The sequence below is a fragment of the Rhea pennata genome, chromosome 2 (genome assembly GCF_028389875.1).
Source record: "Rhea pennata isolate bPtePen1 chromosome 2, bPtePen1.pri, whole genome shotgun sequence".
Lineage (NCBI taxonomy): Eukaryota > Metazoa > Chordata > Aves > Rheiformes > Rheidae > Rhea > Rhea pennata.
The window spans coordinates 139,491,453-139,516,835 of NC_084664.1; the positions used below are offsets into that span (position 1 = coordinate 139,491,453).

Below are 25,383 nucleotides of genomic sequence, written 5' to 3' on the forward strand. Positions count from 1 at the left end.
ATTTTTTTATAATTGTTGTTCAAAGTTAAAATTGCCCTAAAAATGGAGAGCTGTCAGCTTTCTTCCACTGCTCCTGTTACTGGTTTTTCTTAGTTGGTACCTTTTCAGCTAAATATCAAGATTTTCTTGCTAAGAACATTTGTGCCATTAAACTTGATAATTACATTTGTTTTTCAGCTGTGTTTTTTTTACTTTAACCAAATACTAAGCCTAGAGCCACAACACTGTTATGTACGGACCACTAATAGCTTATGACAATACATTCCAACTAGCCAGGATCTTGTGGGTCAGGTTAAATAAACTATTGCCACAGAATCCCATCTGAGACCTTCTGATCAGGGGAAGAAAAAAAAATGCAATGAGATCAAGATGGTGCTCAGACCCCAAAGAGGATACAGTTCAAACTTCTTCAAGACTCCTTCCTTTAAGAGAGATTTTCAATAATTGTATCTATGTATCATCATTTACAGGTATGATGATTTCCTGCATTCCAACACAGACAACTCTAAAATCACCAAAAAGTTATTAGTCTTAGGTAAGCTATAAGAAAGTATCAACTGCAAAACAATGAAAGTTAAAGTTATACACAAATGATGCAAACACCTATTACAATGTAAAAGACCGAACTATGCTGCCAGGGAAAAAGGAACATATCTATGCAGAATTATTGAGATATATCTGCATGACAGTTAGGTATACATACATTAGCTTTAATTTCACTATCTCCAGTAATAATGGCTCTGTAGATGTGAGCCAGATACACAAGCTATATAGTAATGCAATTAATCCTTGCCATCAGCTATGGTTATTCATGTCAGTGTCATAAAACAATATGGTCAGATGACTATCTATGCAGAAATCTTCTAATTGCATGCAAAATAGGTGATTTAATCTTTAAATTAAGAACAGAGTTAAACACATACATTCAGGTGTAGGTAGCAGTTTCGAAATGGATTCAGTTGAATCCATTCAATGGATTCCGTCTCAGGTGCTGATGGTTTATAGGCCAAGAGTTAGACAGAAAAGAAATTAAATAGATAACAATGTTTCCTGACTATGGCTTAAATACACTTGTAGTAGGACCAAAGTCCATAGATGAGAGTTCACTGCTTAGACTACTCTGGTACTGATGTTTCAAATCTTACTAACAATTAACTGAAGTGTCTTCAAAACATGTAGAAAGTACAGCAAACTATAAGGGAACAGATGTGGGTAGGTCCGAAGGCACTGAAGTTTATTTAGGACAACTTTTGCTTTATACAGAGTTTAACTAACAGATGCTGCGAAGCACAGAGCTAGTATTTACTGAGCACAGGTGTAACAAACTTTGCTTCAAATGACCTCCACAATCACTGCCAAGTAGGTTGTGTATAGTACTTAAGGGCAAATTGATCGGCGAACTGTGAGAAAATAAGCATCTGACAGAAAAAGCTCCAATATTTTGGCCAGCTGTAGCTCTGCTGGTCTGCAAAAATGGTTTTTGAAGCAAGATTAGTCTAATTAGACATCAAAATTGGAAGGCAGATCAGCTATTGATCAGTGTGTTTCAACTGAGAAACTGGCCTTAGATTTTGCCAGTTCTGCAAATGCTTCTCCCCTGCCATCACCTTAGTTTTAAATATAAACCAGATGTTTTGTTTTTTTTTTTTTTTCAGATTCCTATTTCCCCTTTACAATAGGATGAGAAAGAAAAGCCTTTGTTTTTGAGGAAAATGAAAGAGCTAAGTAGTGGAACAACTCTTTGAAAGAGCACACAGTTGTGTGTTAGATAACTTCCACTAGAAGGGGCAAAAATCTTCTAGTAAGCATGATTTTAATATATGAAACAGAACTATAAAAACAGGTTATTTGATGAACAGAAAACCTACAACTGGCTCTTTGTTCAAATTAATTTTCAGCTCCTAAATATTTCCATTTCTTAATTTTCAAATATTATTTTAGTAGGTATCCAGCACATTGCATTTTAAAGGACTATTTGGTAATATAGATTGATTGCTTTTCTTTTTTTCTCTTTTTTTTCATCATCCTTATATGGTAGCCCTGTCCTACCCCACTTAATGGTTTCTGCATTTCTAGTTGGTGAATGTGAAGTTCAGCCAAATCAAGTATTAACAAAATAACTGTAAGTACAAACAGAAGGCAAACAGAGTGTAGTAAATAATAAGGGGAGAGGATATGAGAAAGCGCACAAAAGGAACAAAGCAACAAATTCCACTTTGAATTATTAAATCTTCCACACTGCACCTAAGTGCACCGTTAACTTAACACAGGTGTACACCACATGAGCTTATGAAAAAACTTGATTGTGAAGAGCGTAATGATGGCTCTATGTCTGCAGCGCATTCATTCCATGGTTCATTTATGCATCTGTTATATATTTGTCTTGAAGAAAAGGAAAAGCTAGTACTTTCAGAGATGTGAAAGCAGTTGATCATGTAAACTTAAAAGTAGAGCGCATTTGAAAGACCATATGCTAACGCAAAGCAACAAGGCAACAAAACAGTTGTGGTAAGGCTTCTAGGTGCCTTTTACTTCGTGCTGAATTTGAGCTATATCCGAAGAATAACATGAACTCTGGTTACAGACCACGGAGCCACAGTGCGAGGTATTGTAAAAGCACAGAACAAAAATGTCCTCTGTCCTCAAAAAATACAGTTTAGCAATAGGGGAAAACAGACCAGCAGGCAGGGAAGTAAAAGGGAAAAATAACAACACCGTAGGTAGTGATAGCAGTACAGTGGCAACCTGAAAGCTGTCTGAAGAGTTTTTGCATTAAAGCATAATATAAACGAATTTTTTGGAAGGCTTTGGAAGAAGACATTGCAAGAACTTTGTGAATATTCACAGGAAATGCCTTTAAAGCATGTAGGATAACCTGGGAGTGAGCAAAGCGTGGTTTTTTGAAAATTAAATGTGGCAGCCTGCTAACTGGCATGAAAAGGTTTGATGAACAGTGCGTGTAGGTGTATCAAAGAAAAGGAAAGACGACACATATGGGGAAATGGAGGGACACAGAAGCCCGGATGTACCTTAAAAACAAAAGCGTATCTAATGATTAATATGACAGAAAACATTGCAGGGAGGAGAGAGAGAGAGAGAGAGAGAAAAACAAAGAATACGATTTGCAATCAAAGTAACAATGTTTGATCACATCAAATCATCAGCATTTGATTACATTCACTCAGAAGAATCTTGAATTCATATGAGAAGAAAAACTGCCAAAGAGATGATGTTGCACTAATCAAGAAGGTGTAATGATGTGAGATGGGATAAGCCATGAAAATGCGTACAAACGGCAGTATGTTGGCCTTCTTGGACATAAATATGGAATTTTTTCCATATTTATGTGGAAACAAACAAACAAACAAACAAACAAACCAGTCCAGAAAGAGCTGAACATAACCTCAATGTGAAACTTTGAAAATGTTTGCCTTAATTATCAAGTTTTTGTTATGATACCCTACTGACTCTGGAGTTCGAATTTTTCTATACCTAAATAAAATACAGGTCAGAATGAAACTCATATACATTCAATACATGGATGACCCCCCAAAAGCTCGTGTATGCCACCTAACTTTAGCATCTACAGAGAGATGAATCCTCACTTGAAATGCTGTGACTTGATCATGAAAAATCAAGTATTAGTATAGACTACACCACATAATCACCTACGCTTTGTATATGTGAGACATGCAGAACCATGGATGTTACATTAGGTAATGTGGCAACTTAGGACTTCTGAATGACTTCTCTCTGGTAAGCGTCCTATGTGACCCAATTAAGCCCTGATCCATAAACCTATTGGGATATGTAACTACTAATGAAATCTGGGGAAACGAGCTTTGCTGTGCCTCAGTTCCCCACCTTACAGTGGGCAGAACAGTTCACATCCTTTCACCTCACTAAGGTTTTGCAAACGTATGTCACGGGAGAGCGAAGCAGCATAAAACCATTTTGAGATCTAACTACCAAAATTCAACACTGAACAAATATATATCACTTGGTCATGCAAGATGATCATTGTTAAACAATTATGCCTCAGTAAAATTAATTTTCGTCTTATTAACAATGCTTTGCAACATTTCTATGCTGTGAATTAATAAAGAAAATAACTTACTTCCAGTTTATTGGAGTAAGGCCTTATACGAATAGAGTAAGGCTTGTACGAATACAGGCATGACTTAAGGTACCATAAATTCAACAACTGAAATACAGGACTGAATGCAAATGTATTTTATTTTATTCCAAAACATTCACATAGTATGCCCTTATTGCCCTACATATGTATTAATAAATGTACAAGCTGTATTCCAACTGTCCAGAAGAGCAAGAAAATTAAAACTGTTCAATGAAAAGTCTGCAGGAAATCTTTTGGAAGATCCTTGCAAAGCAAGAGTGGTATTTCGTTCAGTTTTGTACAACAGATCACTGGCTCCCTGACATACTCAATGAGAGTCGGCGAGAGCTGTTCCAGATGGTGGTATGCCAAGGACAAAACTGTAATGCAGTATATTGCCACACTCAATTCATTAGCAAACAGAGGATTAATTTTTTTTTTTTTTTTTTTTTTTTAACAGAGTTTATTCAGGCTGCAGGAAGCAGAAGTTGCTCCTGGGAGCTGTAGAAGGATTGCACAGGGACGGGGGCGAGGCCTCAAGAGAGGATATATTTCTTTATTTCCTTCAGGGCTGTTGTTTTTTCCATTGAGAGGAGGGAGAGGGAGGAGGAGATCTGCAAGCTGAAAAAGCAGTTTTCAATCAAGAAAACTTCTTTGGTTAAGTACTCCCAGTTCCCCACATGCTGTTTGGTAAAGGGTATAAATGTGGACAGGTTTCATTTGTACATAACCTTGTTAGAACTGTCTGACTGTTTCCAGTTTTCTTTTTATATATTACACCATTAGGGAGCTTTTTATAACTTCTACAGTGAAGAATAAATATTTCATAATGGGAAGAGTTATGATCCCTGATCCTCAGTATAGCACAGTATTTGGACAGTTATTTCTGTCCAAAGAGAGAGGCACCTGCCCTACCTTAATGCTCCAGTTCCCCCATCCTTCTTCGGGTGACCTCCAGCAGCACAGGAGGTATTACACTAGCACTTCAGAATAGCCATTGTGGGAGACTTCTGCACTAAACAGCTTGAAATGTTTAACTGGTTAGTCTTAAAGAAAGATTTCTTTTTGCCAAACTAAGATGTAAATGTTAAAAAAAAAAATCACAATCATGAGACTTTAAATACTAGAAATATTGAACTCCAGAGAAAGTGGTGGGAAAATCTGAAGGATTTACTTTTTGTGTAAACATTACAGCGTTTAAATGATAAATTACGTCAAAAGCTCTCAAATGTTTATTTGTATTATATCCATACATTTTATATTTAGAATGATTTGGTTCTGATTCAAATTTTTAAATCAAGAACAGATTTCAGCCCAGAAGACTAAATTACAATATAATCTATTTTAGAATTTTTATAATTATTTATTTCTTAAAACATATTTACAGTAATACTTTTAGAAATGGGAATAGAAAATGAAAGGTTGGTATCTTTGCCTAAGTCCTCTGTAAAGTAACCCTGTGTGGAGTATACAGATATAGACTGGATTATAAACTGCGTCACACATCAACTAAGCATTAAAAAAAGAAGTCAGTAAGAGACAGAAATGGATCTGAAAAAAGAATCTTATAACCCAGTTAACCTAATAAACCATAACACTGGGTCTAAATGATAAGTAAAAACAAACAGAAGTATATTCAAACCAAACAATGAAACTAACCCTAAAATAACTCAATAAAAATCATTCATTATGTTCCAGGTTAAACATATCAATGAAACTTAAAGAATTAAAAAAGAAAACAGTATGACAAGTAGGTCAAAGAATAAAGCTTCCATAGGAGTTTCAGTAAATCTTAAGATAAATTCAACCCTGAAAACACTAAGCACCATGTAAAACACCATGCAGCCACCCTGTTGGAGCATGCTGGAAGTAATTCCAACGGATGGCAGACATCAGTACAGGTTCTTCCAGTTCTCAGCACACCACTTCCACAGGTCATAAAATAACCCAGATGCAGCAAAACTGACTGCCAACTCAAAAGCAAAAATGCAAACATCCTGGAAACAAATCCTGTAGTAAATGAGTAAAATTTTAAGCCAAACCAACAAGAACACACTTACACTAGCTTTCTCCTTAAACAAATTCTGTCTGGAATTATGACACATTATTGCACATCACTAATACATCACTAATGGGTGTGGATCACCTCTGATCTAAATTAAAAAGTAAAGTATTCACTCAAAAGTAATTTCAAAACAGACACATTTGTTAGTCAAATATATTCTAATAAAAACATAAAAGAACTCTGTGGAAAAAAAAAATGTCCAAGCAATTATACCCAAAAGACCCCCAACCCTCAGATTTCTTCTAACAGCTGCTTCCCTTATTCTTATCTTAATAGCTTTTCAGAAATCTCACCAAATTTCCTATCAAAATCTATAACCATAAAGCTTGGACCAAAGCCTGCTGACAGCACTGATTCTGATCGCCAACAGGAAGGGAAAGAAAAGCCAATTCCTCAGTGGCTGGTTTTCTAAAGTTAGCTTAACTTGTAAATTGGCCAAAACTCCTTTGGAGATTAATGTCATCTTATCTTTCAAAAAGTGCCAGTGGCATATTGTTATATGAGACAGAACTTTAAGGGCAGCTTGCCCAACATCTAGACCCAACTAGATCACACAAATTTTTTTTTCAAGAGTAAGAAAAATCCTTCATGGAATTGTATTAGTAAAATAAATAAATAAATAAAATAAATAAACGTTAACTGACAGGAAAGAACTACAGGATCTTATAAAAGAAGAGCAGATACTATCACTGGATTTAACTAAATTTCTACTTGTACTCCAGCCACTCCTTCCTACTTTATCATTACTTGGTTAGATCTCCTGCTTTTCCTGTCCTTTATCTTTTTAACGATAAGATGCAATTTATTCTTGATCATATCCTTTTCCTGCATGCACTCCTCCAGAGTGAGCTTATTTGCTCCCCTGGTCATTCCTCAATTCATCACTTATGCATTGCAGTCTGTATGCCATCCTCATGTAGCTTCTTTTGCTACATACAGGTTGCACTTTCAGGAAAACCTCTCAGATCCCTCAGGTCTCCCTTTTTTTGAAAATTAAATCAGCAATAATTCAATTTTCGTCTTTCTTCTGATTCCTTCTTTTTTGTACGTAATGTCTAGGAACCTGTGCCATTATCCAGCTAAGAATCTTTATCTTGGGACCCATAAAATTGTGTATAAAGTTCTATATAAATTGGATAGGATAGTTTTTGCACAAGCTAAATATGAAGGACTTTTAAATTGAAAAAAAAAAGAAGAAGAAGAAGGGGCCACAGGCTTCCCCTAATACTGCTTCTAAAACCTCAAAATGAGCTTTCTAGGCTTGCTCTTGGGTATCAAACCTTATTCTCCATCAGTCTGAAAAGAGAAATCTGACTGCTATCCAAATGATAAAAATTAAGTTTTAGAGCACTTGTATGAATTTTTAGAGTATAAAAAAGCCTCTAAAACTGGAATCAAATTTTCTCAAATTAATAAAAATGTTCATTACTGTTTTATAATTTAAAATTCTAAAATTTGAAATAAAAAGCAAATGTATGTATGCTTCTTTCAACCTTGTTTAACTGGAAGGGTTTTTGGTGTGTGTATCTTACAGTATACAATAAGGAAGACTCAGTTGAAATGTATCATTTTAAAAATTCATCTGTTTTTAGTTACAGAAGTGCAAAAAACAGTTCAGAACCAATAGAAAATGTTCTACTTTATCCGCCTCTAACTTAGAAATGTCTAAACTGGTTTTATTCAAACTTTGTAAAAATACAAACAAAGGAAGTTAAAAACAAAACAAAACAAAAGCAAAGCAAACCAAACCAAACCCTCCATAGCTTATAGACTGAGAAGCTGAATGCCAAGTCTCAGTCGTGGAGTTATTCTTATGGACATACAGCAAGCCACTCAGAAAAGAGTTTGCAATGGAAACAGAGACATATAATAACTATACAGTAATTACAGTGTAACAACAATAGTAATGAGCATTTCAAATGTATAATCCAAAACTCTACTCTACAGAAATGTGCTTGCAATGTAAAAACAATACAGAATTACTTTATTCAGACATACTGCAAGTGATATCTGTAATGTTTGTGGTACTCAATTCCAAAAGAGAATAGGTTAAAAAAATTCCTACCTACTGGCCATGTTCCATTCAAGTGCTGGATTTTGAGAATTTCTCTCGCTCTCTGTCAACACCCCTCCTTTTCCATTCTCCTTCTCTGGTTTCAACTGATTCCAATGAGCAGTACCAATGTTTATAGATTGAAGATCTATTTGATATTGTCTGTCTTCAACCTCTGATCCAGGGTCTCGAAGTATCCCTAAATTCAGTGCTCTCCTGTTGTGACAAAAAAAAAAAAAAAAAAAAAAAAAAGTGCAATTCAGGATAAACTATATTTCACAGTAAAATCAGCTATGACATTGCACAGTGCAATGAGCAATGAAAGTCAAATCTGACAGCTGATTTGATTAAGTGAATTTTGCTACAGAGAAAATTGAGGTATCAATTTTGCCTAACTATATGCAAGTATTATTTTATGTCCAAGTGCCTTGCTCCTATGTATTCCAATATGAGACATAAGAACAGATGTATTTGAAAATGTAGCCTGATCTGCCCAAGTTGGTATGAGATCTACCCACTGACTTCAGTGCACGTTCAATCACGTCCACGTGAGCAGCCTGGTGGAGGTGGGGGAAGGCAAACAGACCTAACTCATGTATCTGTTGAAAAGACAAAAGATGCCAGATTCAAGTCCTCAAAAGAACAGCTACATATCAGTATTACAAACAAGCTTAATGTAAGATAATTTTCAACTGTTCAAATTTAACTGAAATAATAAAAATTAAAAAGCCTGCAAGATGATAGAAAAAACAAGCAAATCTTTTTAACACATAGTATTTGTATGGTGCTTTCCCATTAAAATTATTTTGACTAGTAAGAAAAAAAAGCATTTTTAAGTGAATCACATCATACGTGGAGTCTGCCAAATTCTGCTGCATTACATTTTGCAGTATATTTCTATACAGTCACACCCAAGTACAAAAAAATATTCAAGAGCAGTCAGATGATCAGAGCGTGCTAAGATCAGTCAGTATGTGAACAGCATCAGAGAAGTCTTATAATAGCATTTGCCTTCTGCTAATGAGCACTAGGAAATCTTCTAAGAAACGATCTTGTCCTTTCTACACTGGGAATAATGTAGTTTTGTATGCACTGCTCATTTGATGATATAATAAAAATGTGCAATGGAACTTATTACTGCTTTCTGAACAAACCAAAAAAAAGGAGGCAAGAGGATACTATTCAAAATTTTTGCTTTGTATCTGTGATCATGCAAAGTGTAGTGTGTTTCTCATGATTTTATACATCACTGAGTTAAGCTTTAGCTTCTTCCTTGTGTGGCATCTGCCACACAACCTACTGTTCCATTCCAGGTTGGTGTCTCAGATCACAGGCACTATTTGGTATGTAAGCACTGTCTCCATAGAGAACTTGAGAACTGTGCAGAGTATTTCATTGTTGATGTGAATGATCTAAAAATAAATAAAGATTAAGGCAGCACATGCCAACCCATGATGCATGCACTGCTAACGGTAGGCAAACTATTTCCAAGCGCAATCGCAGCGCTGCCGCAATTCAGATGCATCACGGCACAGATCCCTGAGGCCTGGCTCAGAGTTGAGAACTCCTGATGCCGCTGCGGCTGTCCCTGACGGAGCGCTCCCACCGCTAATGTCACTAATTTACCAATTAAACAATCTTGTCAACCCACAGAGTCAGGCAAATGACAGGAAAGCAAACAGTTGCGAGCAGCGCACTGCCGTCGAGGCAGCGCGATGGCACCATGGAATGGAAGGTTGGAAGGGCCCTCTGGAGGTCATCTGGTCCAACCTCAGCATAGCCCCATACGGGGATTGAGCCCACCACCTTGGCATTAGCAGCACCACGCTCTAACCGACTGAGCTAAACCAACTGAGCCAAACCTGCATCGTTCAGTAGCCCTGTAACTCTTAAATGCTTAGCAGAAATGCAGTGAAAATCTGCTGTGTTAGTGGTGGTATTTCAAAATTAAACATGTTTTCCTAAAACTCAGGATTGTTTGTCAACTTTCCGCACAGAGAGGTCTAACCACAACAACTGTGTCTTTTATTATTCTTTCTAGGCATTGTTTCATCAATATGTATGCAGTATTCTTTTTTGACCGTAGATTATTTTATGACCCAATGTCACTTGGTAATCTACTCACTTGCTTTGTCTAATGCAAGCAGATACTGGAGTATCTATTTTGTGAAATATTATTCAAACTAATGGACTAAATAAGTAGATTTCATAAAATATGTTAAGTATATAAAATACAAACATGGTAAGTTTTTCATCTGTTGAATGAAATTTTTTCTCCTCTACTTCACAATAAACTGTGTTTTTCATTCATTTTTTCATGAGCAGCTTGAGAACCTGTAGTAAATTGCACCTAGCACTATATTTCCTAGGCTTGTTCTGCACAATCACGTCTCGGTGCACTGATGTGCAAAATGTGTCTGTATGTGTTATCCTGAAACTCCTCATTGTGGCAATGGTTTTCCTCTTCTCACGTAATAACTATATTTACTTATTTAAATAAAAATGAAATCACTCTTTGACCCATACATTCAGGTGTAGGGACTACACAGAGCTACTATTTAGACACAAGTAAGATGCATCAAGAAAAGAGGTACCAGGTTAGCCAGTGTATTCCGCTGCTGAATGTAAGATTTGATCAGACCTGTTTTTTTATTTAATTTCATTTTATAAAATCTCAAAGACTGGAAAATGCTTGTACTCTTTTGGGATATGACAGCCTAACACTTTCATTCTGACATAAAAATTGCACTTGCATTCTGTTCCTACTCTCAACAGTTTCCTGTTTAATATACAAAACTTTTCCTCTGCCCACTTAGATGTAAATCTCTGAAATTCAAGCAAACAAATTATGTTTCTATAGATTACTATTTAAAAACCACATATTTTATACCTATATTAAAAATACTAGAATTAATTATTAATGCCTGGTGACACTTTGATTAAACTGATTATTGCTTGCAAAAAGCTAATCTTGACAGTTTTATATACAGATTAAAATATAAAATTTTTCCAAATAAATTATATACATAGAGGTCTTTACATGAACATTCATTTATGTTTTTTGTATTAATTATTTTCACTAGTACAATCCCAATATTATTAAGTATACTCCAAGGAAGCATGAGAATAAGTTAAAAAGGCAACAAATGGCCTAATCTTAAACATATATGCTATGTATGAACTCTGCAACCTTTTGCATTCCACAAAAGCCAATCCTTCTGGCAAATAAAATCAGGAAAATCAGTAAGCCAAGATTCATGACTTTTCTACCTCTAGCATAAAAACTATTTTACCAGCTGAAGAGTACTGCAGGAGTTATGAATTTAGTTGCTTCATCTCTCTGAAAACAAATTCACTCTCCATTTTGAACCTTTCAGCAGGTGGTGTAGACTGCAACAGTTTATCAATAATCTAGTAAGATCATAAGCAACCAAATAAGACCATAAGCATGTAACAGGAAACATGGCTTTCATGTTTTTCTTTTTAAATTGATTTAGTCTGGGTCAGGCTTTTTGTATATATATAGAAGAAACAGTTCATGTTGAATCAGTCACTACATGCTGCTGAATAGGCATAATTCTGAGACCCACTATAAAGAAGTTAAATCTATTCACTTACAGCTCATCCGAGACCTCCAAAAACCTAAAAAAGCCAAGAAAATGGCATTTAAAGACAGATTATCTAACGATCAAGAAATACTTACGGTCTCTACAGTTAATTTTTGGCAGTACTTACTAGGTCTCCGTGTGTACTGATTTCCCCTTCCGGGTATAGAGATGACAAACAAATCTGCCTATCCAAATCTCATTAAAGGCTTTGTTCTGATGGTAAAAGATTCTTCCAATTCTAATTCCACGGGAAACAGAGCAAGCTCGGATCAAAATATACTTTCTATGGAGGTAAAAATACTGGCACCTTACTGGACCTGGATGCAGATGCTATGCAAGAGGACTGCTTAATTCCTCTTCTACTTAAGCGTATATGGTCCAAGTCCAGGTGAAAGCCCTGGACCTATGAATGAGAAGTCGCCGAACTAGTGTTGGAACCACAGGAAGATTTCTCATTGACTTCATGCCCCTTAATTGCCTTTTCCCCATTCAGTTCAGGGTAATTCCCTATCTTATTTTCCCTAATGAGGTGACAGAACATGTTATACCATATAAGGGAATTAGAAAAAGATAGAGAAGCAAAGAAGAGAGCAACAGCTCTACTTGGAGGAAGATGCTACAGATGTTAAGAAGGGCAGATAGAAAAATGTGGTAACCACAGAAAATCTACAATGACCATACAGGCCTTTTAGTATGCTGAACTTCTGCCAGTAAAAACCCAGGCAGGAATCAGCCTTCTGAAGAAAGGCAATTTTTTCTTTTTTTTTTCTTTTCTTTTTCTTTCTTTCTTTTTTTTTTTTTTTTTTTTTTTTTTTTTTTTTTTTTTTTTTGCTATAGCTAGTAAATGCCATTGACACAGACTAGGAAGCTAATGGTTGAGCCACAAGGGCAGAAACAGAACTTCCCCAACATCTCAAGACAGTATATAGTTGTATTCATGATTTTAAATCATGCATAAAAAGACACATTGTAGTATAACAGTACAGGTTGGAAGATTTGGAAATATTTAAGTTTGGAGATGTTAAAATATGTATTTCTCAGAAAGAGCCAAAGAAGAATGAGAAGTTTAGGAGAAAATAAAGGAGGGCACAGCAGCGAAAAACAGGGGAGAAGAGAGATGGGATAAGGGTACTAAAGCTGGAATTGAACAAAAGCAGCAGACAGGAAAATTCTAGGGTTGTGAGAAGGTAGGAGGAGAGACCTTTAGGTAGGAAGGTTCTGACAAATTTCCAAGTTCATATATGGCCCCAGGTACCCATTCTGCCGTACAGCATGAGCTCTGTATCTTCTCCAAAGAGTAACCCTAGCTTTGCTTTTCTTTCCCACCCTCTCTATCCACAAGGAGACTAATCTGTGGTTTAACATTGCTGGGATGCTGGAAGCAGGTCAGTGTGGTCACGAGGGCAGGCTGCCACATGCTGCCAGCAGCAAATGGCACTTCTCCTCATATCTGCTTCTCTCCCAAGAACTATGTGGCGTGGCTTTGCTGGCAGCTGCTCCTCTCCCCTCTTCTGCTCAGTCGCAGAATATCTCACCTACCACCTCATCCTCACGCTTGCTGGCAGCATACTCTGCACTGGATACCCTCAATTTTTTATTCAGCTCACCTTTTTAGCAAATGGCTAATTAACTCCTACTAACTTGTGTAATTCTTATCTGTATATATCTTATCTGTAATGATTAAATACTAACATAGAGTGTAAGTAGTAAAGCTTCTCTGTTAAATGCTTTATTGATTAGCAAGTGATAATATTTTGTTCATATGTCTACATTCACCTCACTTTTCATTTTAGCATTACAGTTAATCTTTACATGAATCTATTTAACAATGAAAAATACATTCTCCCTTATTAGGGGAGAACATTATGTACAGCCAGATATGTCAGCATTAGTTACAGAAGTGGTGGGTGTCCCATTAGTCAAAATGGTTTAGGCGCCTAGGTTCAGCTTCGGTTTTGCAGAAAAGAAAACATCAGTGCTAGCTGCATGAGCAAAATAAAAAAGATGATTAATTACTTCTAAACATTTACTTAGTGTACAAATACATCACATTACTAAAGCTGAGGAAGAAGTTACTAACTGAATTCCAGCTGAATACTTTATGCAGTCATCAACAGTCATATTTATAACTGTATAATGATTTGCAGTGTTTATAACTTTTCTGAATAGACATAAATTAGCTTAGAGGTAGATTACTTGTGCAATTAGTATGTTGAAAATAAATGACAAGCAGTGACTGAAAAAATGCCACTGAAACCTAAACAGAAATTTCACACGATTGTGATACACAGTTTCAAATAACTGATAAAGTTAAGCAAAAGTCCATGTATAACCAAGCAACTTTCCTCTGTTTCAATCTAATAATCCTTAAAGGCCTGATTTGTGCTTCTTGTGTTTTTTTGGTTCCTTTCATATTCTTTATACCTACAGATGTAATGACGGCATAAAATACTAAAGAGGAGGATGAGCCACCAAATGGTTGTAAATATCTTCAGATAACTCAGGTATAAGCATAAAACATGAATGTCAGTGTGTGTAGTAAAAAAGACAAAGGCTCTGCAGAACAGATCATCCAGACCCAAGATCATCCAGAAAGGATCACCCAGCAGTACAGGATTACGGCTTGGTTGAGTGTCACTGTGTGTGTTCTGGTCTCTGCATTGTCAGAGCCTGATGTATGTAACGACTGGGCAGTGTACATGTTTATAAAATTCAGCTTTGAAAAGGAGTTTGATTTACTGCTGTTTCAAGATAATTTGAGAAGACAAGTACAGTGCAAAATCTACTACTAGGAGTACATTATTTCCCCCAGAACAATGAACAACATTGTCAGGGAAGGTATTCGACAGCTGCAGCAAAGCTATTAAACTAGTCTTCCTATCCCTGCTTCTCTTAAATATCTCCAAGTGAGGTGTAAAAAAGTCACATTTGAAATAAATGTGCACGGGATAGCCTAGGCTCATAGAAACAAACTTAGCCCTCTCTCAGCTGCCAGATTTTCCAAGCTGTGCAGCAGCAGCAGCTATTTTCCACAGAAAATAATAATAGTAATAATAAAATTATCTAAAATTTTCCAAAAGAACTTACCAAAATATGCTATTTTTGGTTACTAATACTTTTCAACACAGCTTTCTCTTGCCAAGCTGGAGTAGGCAAGACTTCTCTTTCATTTACTTTGTAAGATTTTTCTTAAACATAGAAAAATATCTAGACAAAAATCTCAGTTCCTAAACAAACTCCTCAGAGATGAAAGCTTGTAAAATTCCAAACAATTACTTCTGGTTAACTAATCTGTGTCTTTTTTTTGACCAGTTCTGTCAACTACTACCATCAATTCGTTATAGGTATTTATTTTCATTCATACTATTTTTAGAGGGATTTACTTGTATGGAGGTATCATAATGGAAGAGAAAAGAGGTCTTGTGTGGAATGCATAAAAGAAGACAGCTGAGAACTGAATTCAATGCTTTGTGTCCAGCACATGCAGCTGATACCCTCCTGGAAGGGGCAGAACGTGCTGCTTTGGGGAAAGCAGAGGTGGCAAAACTAACTGGGCTGATGGACATTTAGAAAAGCGAATTCTGCCAGGTCTCTGTATTTGGTGCACAAGGAGGCCTGGGATCAGGGAGACTGCCCAGTCAGGCCTCTTGTGGCCCGCAGGACAGGAAGGTCCCCTCCCCACAAGGCTAGACTACAGAATATAGAAATGAGAAATACGAGAGGCAGATTTCATTCCAGCACTCTCTGAAACTGCTTACTACGTAACACAATAAAATTAACCTCTTCATCCATCAGCATACTGATAGATATTATGGGCATAATACCACAATGATGTTGTGAATATAATTAATTAATTCCATATAAAACATGTTGAGATCTGATACAGAGTGCTATCAGAATGCAAGTGAATAAATACATATGCATACACTGCCAGTAATTTTTTTCAAAATACTTATCATTTATGTAACTACTTAATTATTTCTATTTGGGAACCTAGTATGGCACCTATTTAGAGAAACAAATAGCAACTCTCCTGCCCATTAATCACAGTGGTGGTACCAGGTAGGTGCCACAATAATTCCATTTGCGATATACTTAGGAAGGTCAGATTTTAGTCAACTGGACCACACCAAGGTCAGAAGCAGCAGCAGTGCAATGATCATATAAAAGCCACTGAACACATGAAAGAAATTACAGTAGATCACACATCAAACATTTTGGCCTTGTGCTTCCTTCCTTTAGTCCTACGGGCAGGAAATGCTCTACATATCGTGTGAGGTGACAAGACATTTAAAAGTAGTCCCTTATTCCAAAGAATTAGATACAATAATTTCCTGCAAATAAGCTGAAGAACTTTTACACTGCTGTTGTCTTCTAGAGCTGTTTCTGGAACACAGAATGAATGATCCAATGATGATAAGGTACAGTATGGTAAACTATAAAGTAACTTCAGCTTGTCAAAAAAAGCATAAAATGAAACAAAGCTGAACTTTGCAGCTGTGCTTTTAGATGTCATCTGTTTTAATGACTTTTGTAACTTTATTGTTTAAATTCCTCAGCAAAAATAACAGCCTGAGCAAGTCTGAACTTTTAAAGATCAGTTTTTCATTTTTATACTGTTTAAACAGTTTGAGGAATCTCGTTATATTTTTGAAGCATTCACCAAAATTCAGGGAGCATAGTATAAATATACATTTGACAGATTGTATAAATGATAAGTATGCACAATTCCAAAGGAAGGTCTGCATGATATTTTTGGATGCCAAATGCTTCTAGAAAAAACAAGTGGAATAGAGTTTCTCTAAACAGAGTCAGCGAGGACAGAGCTTGAAGAGTTTAAGTAGGTGGAATGGAAGTTGAGGGGGGGGGATTTTTAGCAAAAATGACAAATTACTATGTAACCCAAACACTTTTATTCTTTTGTTCCAAGAAATGATTTTTATCTCAAAACTTAATGCTGTTTTGCAATAAGAGGATCTCTAATTTTGATTTTCTCAAATATTTCATATGCACTTTACCACAAAGATAAATAATCTTGTGATTTTGCCATTGCTTTCATCCCGTATTTCACTCTGTAATAGCTGACTGTTTAGTTTGGTGGTACAATACCTCAGTGTTTTCTGGTGTTCTATAAATTCACCTGGAATTACTGAGGTTGAGTTTCAATGAACATAGTCCTCACGTTTTATGCATAGAATTTCTTTCTTTAAAAGGAATAGTACAAACAGTTATAATAGCACAGTGTAAAAAACATACTGTCCACAGTGTGTTTGATAAGCTGACATGGGACAGGATTTCTTTTCACTGTTGTGTCAGTATACCAAACCAATACTTGGACATCAGTCAATTCTATAAAAAGTATTAGAGAACCATTGGGAAAAAAAATAACCTCTGTTTTTTTTTCCTTTCTATTGAACAATATATATCTATACATATTTTCAGCATGTGTGTATTGTAATAGATGATGTTTAAAGCACATACTGTACAACAAGAACCAATTTAAAGCACCAGTATTTAACTGCCTAGCTTTCCAGGTCATAACCCACATTTATTTTCGGCACTGATTAAATTAAACTCGAAGGATATCACTTATATTTTGTGATTCTTTTTGCTTTTGTACTCATGAGAAGCTGGAACAATTTTTAAAACACTGAATATGACATTGTGAAATGTAACATCATTAACAAAGTCTGAAATCAGGAATAGCCCAACTGAATGTTTGAAATCTATTCTATGCTGTCAGAGACAAAATATTTTTATCTTTCTTAAAACTTATCTCCTTTAATAATTCTCTCCTACACTCCTTGCAGTACTTTTTCTATTTAACTATCACTGGGAAACTGTCCTCGTAGCACACCCAATCATAATAAATATGAAACACATTCTCTTTCATATTAAAACCAGTATTTTGTGTTCCTGAAAAAACAGTTAAATTATTGTTAAGAGCAGTTCCAAATTCAATATGAATCTATGCCTAAGAAGATATATCAAGCAAAATTTACTTTTAAATATGTAGTGGAGGTGGAGGGGGGAAGAATAAACATATGAAAAATTTTCTCAATACATTCTCAGTGATTTTTAGTCTGTAAAAGGGAGAAATTATTCACTATCATATGGAAATAAGAGGTACATTGAATAATGTATCTTTTATATTTTATAACCTTTTATATTTCCCCAGAAAATTAAAGATTTATCTTATGCCTACAGAAATGAATTAAAAGATTATGATCTGACTAGAGAGGCAGGATGGTTTCTAGCTTGTGCTAATTAGGTTGTAGAAGAAACTCTTAGGGTCACCTATACAAATCTGATCATCCCACATGAAACATTCCCTGCTAAAACAAAAAAAAATGGCACTTTTCATAATCATTACAAGTTCTATGACAGTACTGAAATATTCATGTTTCCCTTTTAAGTCTATAACAACATGATTAAAGCATGTTACTTTTTTATGGACTATTCTCTTAAATCTCTTGAACTTACCCACAGCATGACCTTGGATCTCATTAGGGATTTTGCAGTTTAGCAGAAATGTAGGAATCCATTTATTTTGGGGTGACTCATTAGTCTAGGGGTATGATTCTTGCTTAGGGTATGAGAGGTCCTGGATTCAAATCCTGGATGAGCCCTTTGTCTCCTTCTCTGGAGATATTCAAGGCCCACCTGGATGCAACCCTGTCTAACATGCTCTGAGTGACCCTGCTTGAGCAGGTTGGACTAGATGATCTCCAGAGGTCTCTTCCAACCTTACTGATTATATGATTCTATGATTTTAAATAATCTGGGACATAGGAACTATTTGAAGATAGTAAGATATTTAGGTTCAACCAGACCCAAAGCAGCACACAAGTGATGACTCTATAGCCTATTAGCCATTGTCTGCTGAACCTGGCTGCTCACAGGGTTCTGAATTGTTCTTATTTTTACATTCTGAAATGTAGTAAGTTTTCATTAGATGATCCTATTATTTAGTAGCGTAAGTATGATCATAAGTTGCCTCAGGAATGTCCCAAGACTGAGGCTGGATAAAAAGCCCATTTAAACATGAACACAGGGGCAAGGTCAAGCTGTTGAAATGATCTTTTTGTAGCTGAATGTGGAAAACTAACAGATGTCAAGATAACTTAACAAAAAAAGTAAAAGTCATTTGAACATCGTAAAAAAAGAGCAAGTCACTGTTTGAATACCCAGTTGGGAAGCTAATAAATTTCCTGTTGAAAAGATAATTAGCCTACTTGAGAAATTCAGATTTGCCTAAATGTAGACACATAATTTTTCTCCACGGCAAAATAATATTTTTACAGATAGTCACTCTTTTCCTGTTTTCTTCCTAACCTAATATGCATATTAATTGGCTTCTCAAGATATTGATAAATACGTAGATTTGTCTATTTTCTTTGATAATTGCTACAGTCTCCTTTTTAAGCATGATACGTCTCTGCATAAACACTGCACCTAGCCATATTGTGTTTTCATGTGCGGAACTGATTACATTCCCTGCTTTTCAGTCTTTTTTCTTAAAGATCTGTTACTCCCCCTGAAACTGATTTTATTAAATGAGAAGCCTGAGTATTTGTACCCATAAGTCTGAATTTTTTCCTTTGTGAAGCTGTGAACTTTTTACTTTATTCGCTTTAAATTCAATATTATTTTTCTTCAGCAGTCATCTCAATTATGGAATATACAAGGAATAAATCTTGAGTTCAGAGAAGTCATAATGCAAAATCATCAGTGCCCTCAAAACAGCAAGGTTCTACCACTTCTAGCTTCCTGAGAGAATTACAACTTTGAGTGCACATGCTCATGAGCAGAAGCTCTTGTAGCACAGACAGAAGATGACAAACAAGCGAGGCCTCAGTTATCATCTGAAATGATTTTTCCACTTCAATTTCTAGTCCTTTCTAGCGGAAATTTAGTATCAATCGAGTGTTAACAAGCATTTCTAAGTTTCCTTGGTGAAAAGGCAGGCATGCTCATTTTAATTCTTAAAAGAATGTAGAGTCTGAAAGGCAGAAAGGTTCATGATCAGTGTTTCTCCCCTCTTCTTTTTGTAGAATATTAGGACTGGAACAACCAAGATGGTGTTAGCAAAACATAGGCCAAGAAATAATTTACCTGATAAGTTTTCTTCTTTCTTTGTTTAGAAAACATTCTTGAGTATAAAGCACTGAAGGCTCTCAAACTCCCCTCTCTTGCATTATTCTTTATTGGATTTTTATTTTTTTCTTCTCAACTGTTTCAGAAGCAGAGAAAACATACTTCCAAAAACTTGTACCTTTCCTAAAATTTTTCTTTCTTCTCTTGATCATTCTGATCAATTCTCTCTTGATCAAACCACCTCCCTAGCCTACATCTTCCAGTGTGTTCTGGCTTTGAGGGAGGACTGGAGCAGAGGAAAGAAGTGCTCCACTATGGCATATTTTGGAGATTATGATGTACCTTTTGAAGGTATATCAATCACTGGTTCTTTCAGGGCCTTAAGCTAAATCTTTTAGGTATGTTATTACTGGAGACCTCATCTCTCTTTATGAGGCTGTTTCTGCTCTTTCTTATAGTGTGACTAACTAAATCATATCTAAAAGTCAAGCATATTCTCCTTGACTTACTACCACTAGACAATGTTTTCAAGAGTTAGCTTTGGCTGAAGAGTGTAAACTTCAATTCAGAAATCCAGCAAGGTTTTCTACAAGAAGAGATTAAGCCTATTAAGAGATTTTTTGGGGGCATAACTGAAGAGGACTCAAAAAAAATTTTTTTTAAGAACCTCTGATTGATTGAAACATTCAGAAGATGTGGAAGGATGCAGCTATACTTCAAGAGAGATGTACTTGAAAGCTCTGTTTACAAACGAAATCCTGATATATAGATTCTTGCTTTGAAATCTGTAACAAGGCTATGAATATAAACCACACATTGAGTCCCATTCTTAGTGTCAACTGTAAAACCACTAATTCCTCCATGTTATTAAATATACTTACTGCAACTTAAATTTAGAAAGTTATTTGAGATTAAAGTTACTGTAATTTTTGCTGCTTCTGTGATGAAAAGTGAAGTGATAGCTTTTAAAAGCTACTGCTAAATCTTAAACCATAACACCACTATGTTGAAGTTCTTGAAAGTAAACTTCTACATGAACACAGACACAATACCTTAAAAGGGGTAATAACACTGGCTCTTTTTAATACATGTAGAATATGATTCAAAAGACAAAAATTTGAACAAATGAAATTTATCGGGAACTAAGCTGAAAACTCATCTCTAGCGTGAAAGCATAAAATACACTAAAATGCAAAAGAACCATAGACAAAAGGTTAAAGACATGACAAAAGCAAGCAGAAACCAAGTTCAGTAGGATTCTCATTCATTATAAGCTGTGGTTGAGGTAGCTTTTGGCAGCAAGAGATGACATATTCATAGAAACCTACATCCTGCCATAGGAAGCCACAGAATAAGCCACCGCTTTTGTAAATGTTAACATTAAATACAAAGCCTTCACACTAAATCAGTTGAAGCCTACTATACAGCATGTACACAAAGCTTGCCAAAGATGTTTCTTAACAGAGGTTTTAGGCAAGCTCCACTTACAGTGCAGTGCCAGGCAAGAGTAATCCTGATCTACTAGAACTATACATCTGTTTTCATGATATTGACCATGAAGACTACGGATACTATTGTCAGGCAGTTCAGCAAACTCGGTGAGGCACCCAAAACAAAGAGAGGTGGTTAGGAAGAAAATTCAGTGTGTATACACACATATACACACACACACACACAAACACACTGCCTTAAATTGGGAGACAGAAAAGTTTCAGATTTTTTTTTGCAACGGGATTTACTAATCTGCAGTTTTTGCCTGTTCCTTGAAAAATTATCACATATAAAAATCAAATAATACTATTAAGTAGTTAAAGAATTTTGTTAATCAGGAGGAATTAAAATCTGTTCTGTTCCTACTGATTCCTACATTTTATCTGTATCACCTCCACACTGGATTATTTTTTGTCATCAGACATAGAATCCAGACTATCATGCCAGAAGAATGGAATATCAGTGATTTACAATCACTGACACTGAAGTTAATGAGGATGCCTGATACTATCTATTTCATCAGTCTCTACCTGTATTTGTGCTTACTAGTACTTAACATACCAGTGTTAACCACTGCCCTGCTAAAAAGCAGTTTAAGAACTGTGGTATGAATTTGTCATAGATAAAACCCTGTGAGGGACATCAGAGAACCCACAAATATTTATGGAATGAACCACAATCTGTATACAGAAGTTAACAAACGTCCCATTACAAATGGGGTATGGTTTTCCCAGTAACAGAAGCACTGAACTCGCATTATATTTAACTTGAGACCTTGTTATAATTAAAAATACTACAAAAAATATGCTTTATATATTACTGGAAAATACTTTTCAACTAACAAAGCATTTGTTGAAACCAAATCTGATGGAAATTATATTTACTCACAAACAGAAGAAAGAAGAAAAAGAAAATTTTAAGTTTTTAAAAGTTTTTCTGAATTACTTTAGAGTAAACTCCTTACCACAGCCAAGACCTCTAGATGTTTGTTTTCACTATAGGAGACAGAAAGTAGCCTTAAAATGGGCATTCAAACACATGTTTTAAGAATCAGCAATGGAAACCCAGGGAGAAACAGCAAAGAATTTGTGGAAAGTAACTGAACTTTACTGAACTTAAGTAACAGGTATAGGTGGACCAATCAAACTCTTAAAACTCATTAACTCCTAATGGTCAACGAGTTATTTTCTCCCACATTAAAAATGAAAAAAAAAAAATCACGAACAAAAAACCATTTCACATTATTTTACAGTAAAAGGCAAAATGCTACAGCTACTTCTTTAAAGAAGAGTGAGCAAAGGAAGAACTTGAAAGAAAAAATATAAAAACTTCAATAACATTGCTTTAAAACATAAAACACGCAACACAACTCACATTAAAAAAAACTTCCAGTTTTCAGATTTCCTTTAATTTTCCAGTTTTGCACCTTTTCTGCAAGATTTTTCATTGCGTTCAAGTTGCTAAGCATCTACCAGTGAAAGGCACCCTGGAATATTTTAGTGGTATTTAACATTCTTTTTTCTTTCTCTCTCTGCCTTTTTTGTTTACCTCTTCAATCTTCCAGTACATTACAGGATGTTTAATAATGTTAATGTTGGACCTGAGAATTTTTTTGCAACTCGAAACAGGGAGCATCCGAGCCTGCCGCTGCGCTTCCAAAAGCGCGAGGCGACGGCCGACGGAGCTGACCCGAGGCCAGGCTGCTGCGACCTTTCCCCTCCGCCAGCGCCAACACTTGCGCGACTGAGTAATAAATGATTTTGGGGACCGACCTGGCTGGCAAATAACTGCCCTGAGTTCCCCCCCCCCCAAAAAAAGGGTTGAGCGGGCAGGGCTTTGCTAGGGAGGGCGCGGTGTAACGGGACGCTTCAGCGGGTTAGAGCCAACCACAATTCAAATAATTGGTTTCGTTTTGACTGTCTTCACTGTAATTGCCCTCAGCACAGCAAAGCTGCAGGTTTTTGGTCAAGATACGGAAAGAACTACATTAAAAAGGTTGTCAAAGCAGTATATACAAAGCAAATCATAATATTTCCCCCACTCAATTGCCATAAAAATTATAAAATTCATGTAATTTCATTTTCAAAATCTGTGTCAAGCTCCGTACATACTACAGAGCAAACACTAAATAATTGTGTTAAAAATTTGTATTTTGAGACAGAAATAAAAACTATAGGACCAAGGAAACTGCAGTTCAGGCCACCGCAGCAGCGCTAGTGAGTCCGGACCATGCCCGTGCCACGTAAGGCCACCCGCAGCCGAGAAACCTTCTTACAGAGCAAAGCGCAGCGCTCCGGCGCCACACCAAACACACCAAACACCCGCGGCGAAGCTCTACTTTACAACTGCTGTTTAAATCTGACCTTCCGTTCTCGAGCGAACGGTGGCACCTCGACCCAAGAGCCGCAGAAACGGCGCCAGCGCTGGCACGAAGCAGGCGGAGCCCGGCACCGCCGCCGTCGCGGCGCTCGCCCCGCGACGCCTCGCTTCGCCAGCGCCTCCCGCCCCCGGTCGCGGCGACCGACCGGGAACCTCACGAGCCGAACCACAGGGTAGTTTTAAGGCAGCCTGAAATCCTACTCCCAATTTCGTTGTAAATCCTAACCGCAGTGCAAGTTCAGAAGGTTTACAGGAGAGACCTGTGTGTCGCACTAAACACTAAGGGCCCCAGTTTCTGGACAGTTACTAGAAGATGTAAAAAAATATATATATATTTTATAAATATATATTTTAGCAGATTTACAGGTTTCATCTTTGCTCTGAATGAATGGATTATTTCTGTGAAGTCATTCTCCATTGCAAATTATTTGCCATTTTTTTACTGATGTATTTAATAAGGTATCCAAAAGAGCTGTCCTGACTAACAAGAAATTGGATTCTTACATGACAGGGTAATGGTAGTGCTCTTAGAGAGCAATGCTTCTATATCAAATCCTTCAATTTTTTTTGTAAGAATTGAACAAAGAAATTCAAAAGCATCATAAAAGTCAGAGAAAAAATTTCAATACTAAGAGAAAGAGAAAACATGACATGGATATGTGTACTGAACACACAATGATTAACCTGATCAAATTAAGGAAAAATGTAAAGTTGCAGAAAAGCTTTTCTTCTTCTGAGATTTACTTTATCAAGGCCAATCACAGTATAAGGAAAATAAATGCATTTTAAATATATATATATATATATATATACACATATATATATAGGTAAATTAGTCATATATTATTGCACATTCCAGTATAACTCTCAATTAAAAGATTACAAGTGAAACTAAGATTGATAGTTAAAGTTGAATATTTTTAGAGTTCAATTCCAAATATAAGAGTGGCTTTGAATAGCTTTTGGTATTAGATAACTAACAAGCTACATTTCTGAAGTTAAATGGGCAGTTCCAGCTGTTATTTTACAATTAGTTTCCACCGAGGGTTTTAAATTAATAACTGCCGCCATAGCCTCAAACGTGCCAATGTTAATTAGGAATTGTGTTTCCATGTAATGCTACCCATACGTATGAATATTTTACTGGAGGAAAGGCCTTTTTGGTCTCTCTACTAGAGACAGAAGGGACAAATGTTAGGCAGGACGATTCTCGGCCTCCACGAGCCATTCCACAGAGAGGTTCAGGATGCTCATGGAAGACAAGGATGACTTTCTCGAGGTGCTCATGCTAAAAAAATGCAAATTTCAAGTACAGTAGCAAAGGATAATATTTATAACTTGATATTTCATATGAATATTTTCTGAAAAAAAATTCAGCAAACTGAAAAATTAATAAAACCAAGGATTATTGAATGCAAAAATGTAACATATCCATATTAAATATAGAGAGAAGCCTCAAGTAAAGGTATCTTGAGAAGTAAAATAATCCTGAATTGAAATTCTACTATGAGTTAGGAAATAAATTGCAGAAACAAATTTAAAACATTCAATTTTCCTCCCTTCTGCTTAGCAC

General features: G+C 36.1%; 1 protein-coding gene across 10 annotated transcripts in view; it reads right to left on the reverse strand.

The window, feature by feature from the left end:
* The window catches only part of VPS13B (vacuolar protein sorting 13 homolog B), a 460,401-nt gene that overhangs the window by 156,983 nt on the left and 278,035 nt on the right, over window positions 1-25,383 (reverse strand). For 9 of the 10 annotated variants that reach the window (XM_062570474.1, XM_062570471.1, XM_062570467.1 and 6 more), the window contains one exon: window positions 8,248-8,451. In XM_062570474.1, the coding sequence (XP_062426458.1) occupies window positions 8,248-8,451 (204 nt within the window). Of the gene's footprint in view, window positions 1-8,247; window positions 8,452-13,608; window positions 13,826-25,383 lie in introns of those variants that run through there. The other variant, XM_062570476.1, reaches the window with a different exon arrangement.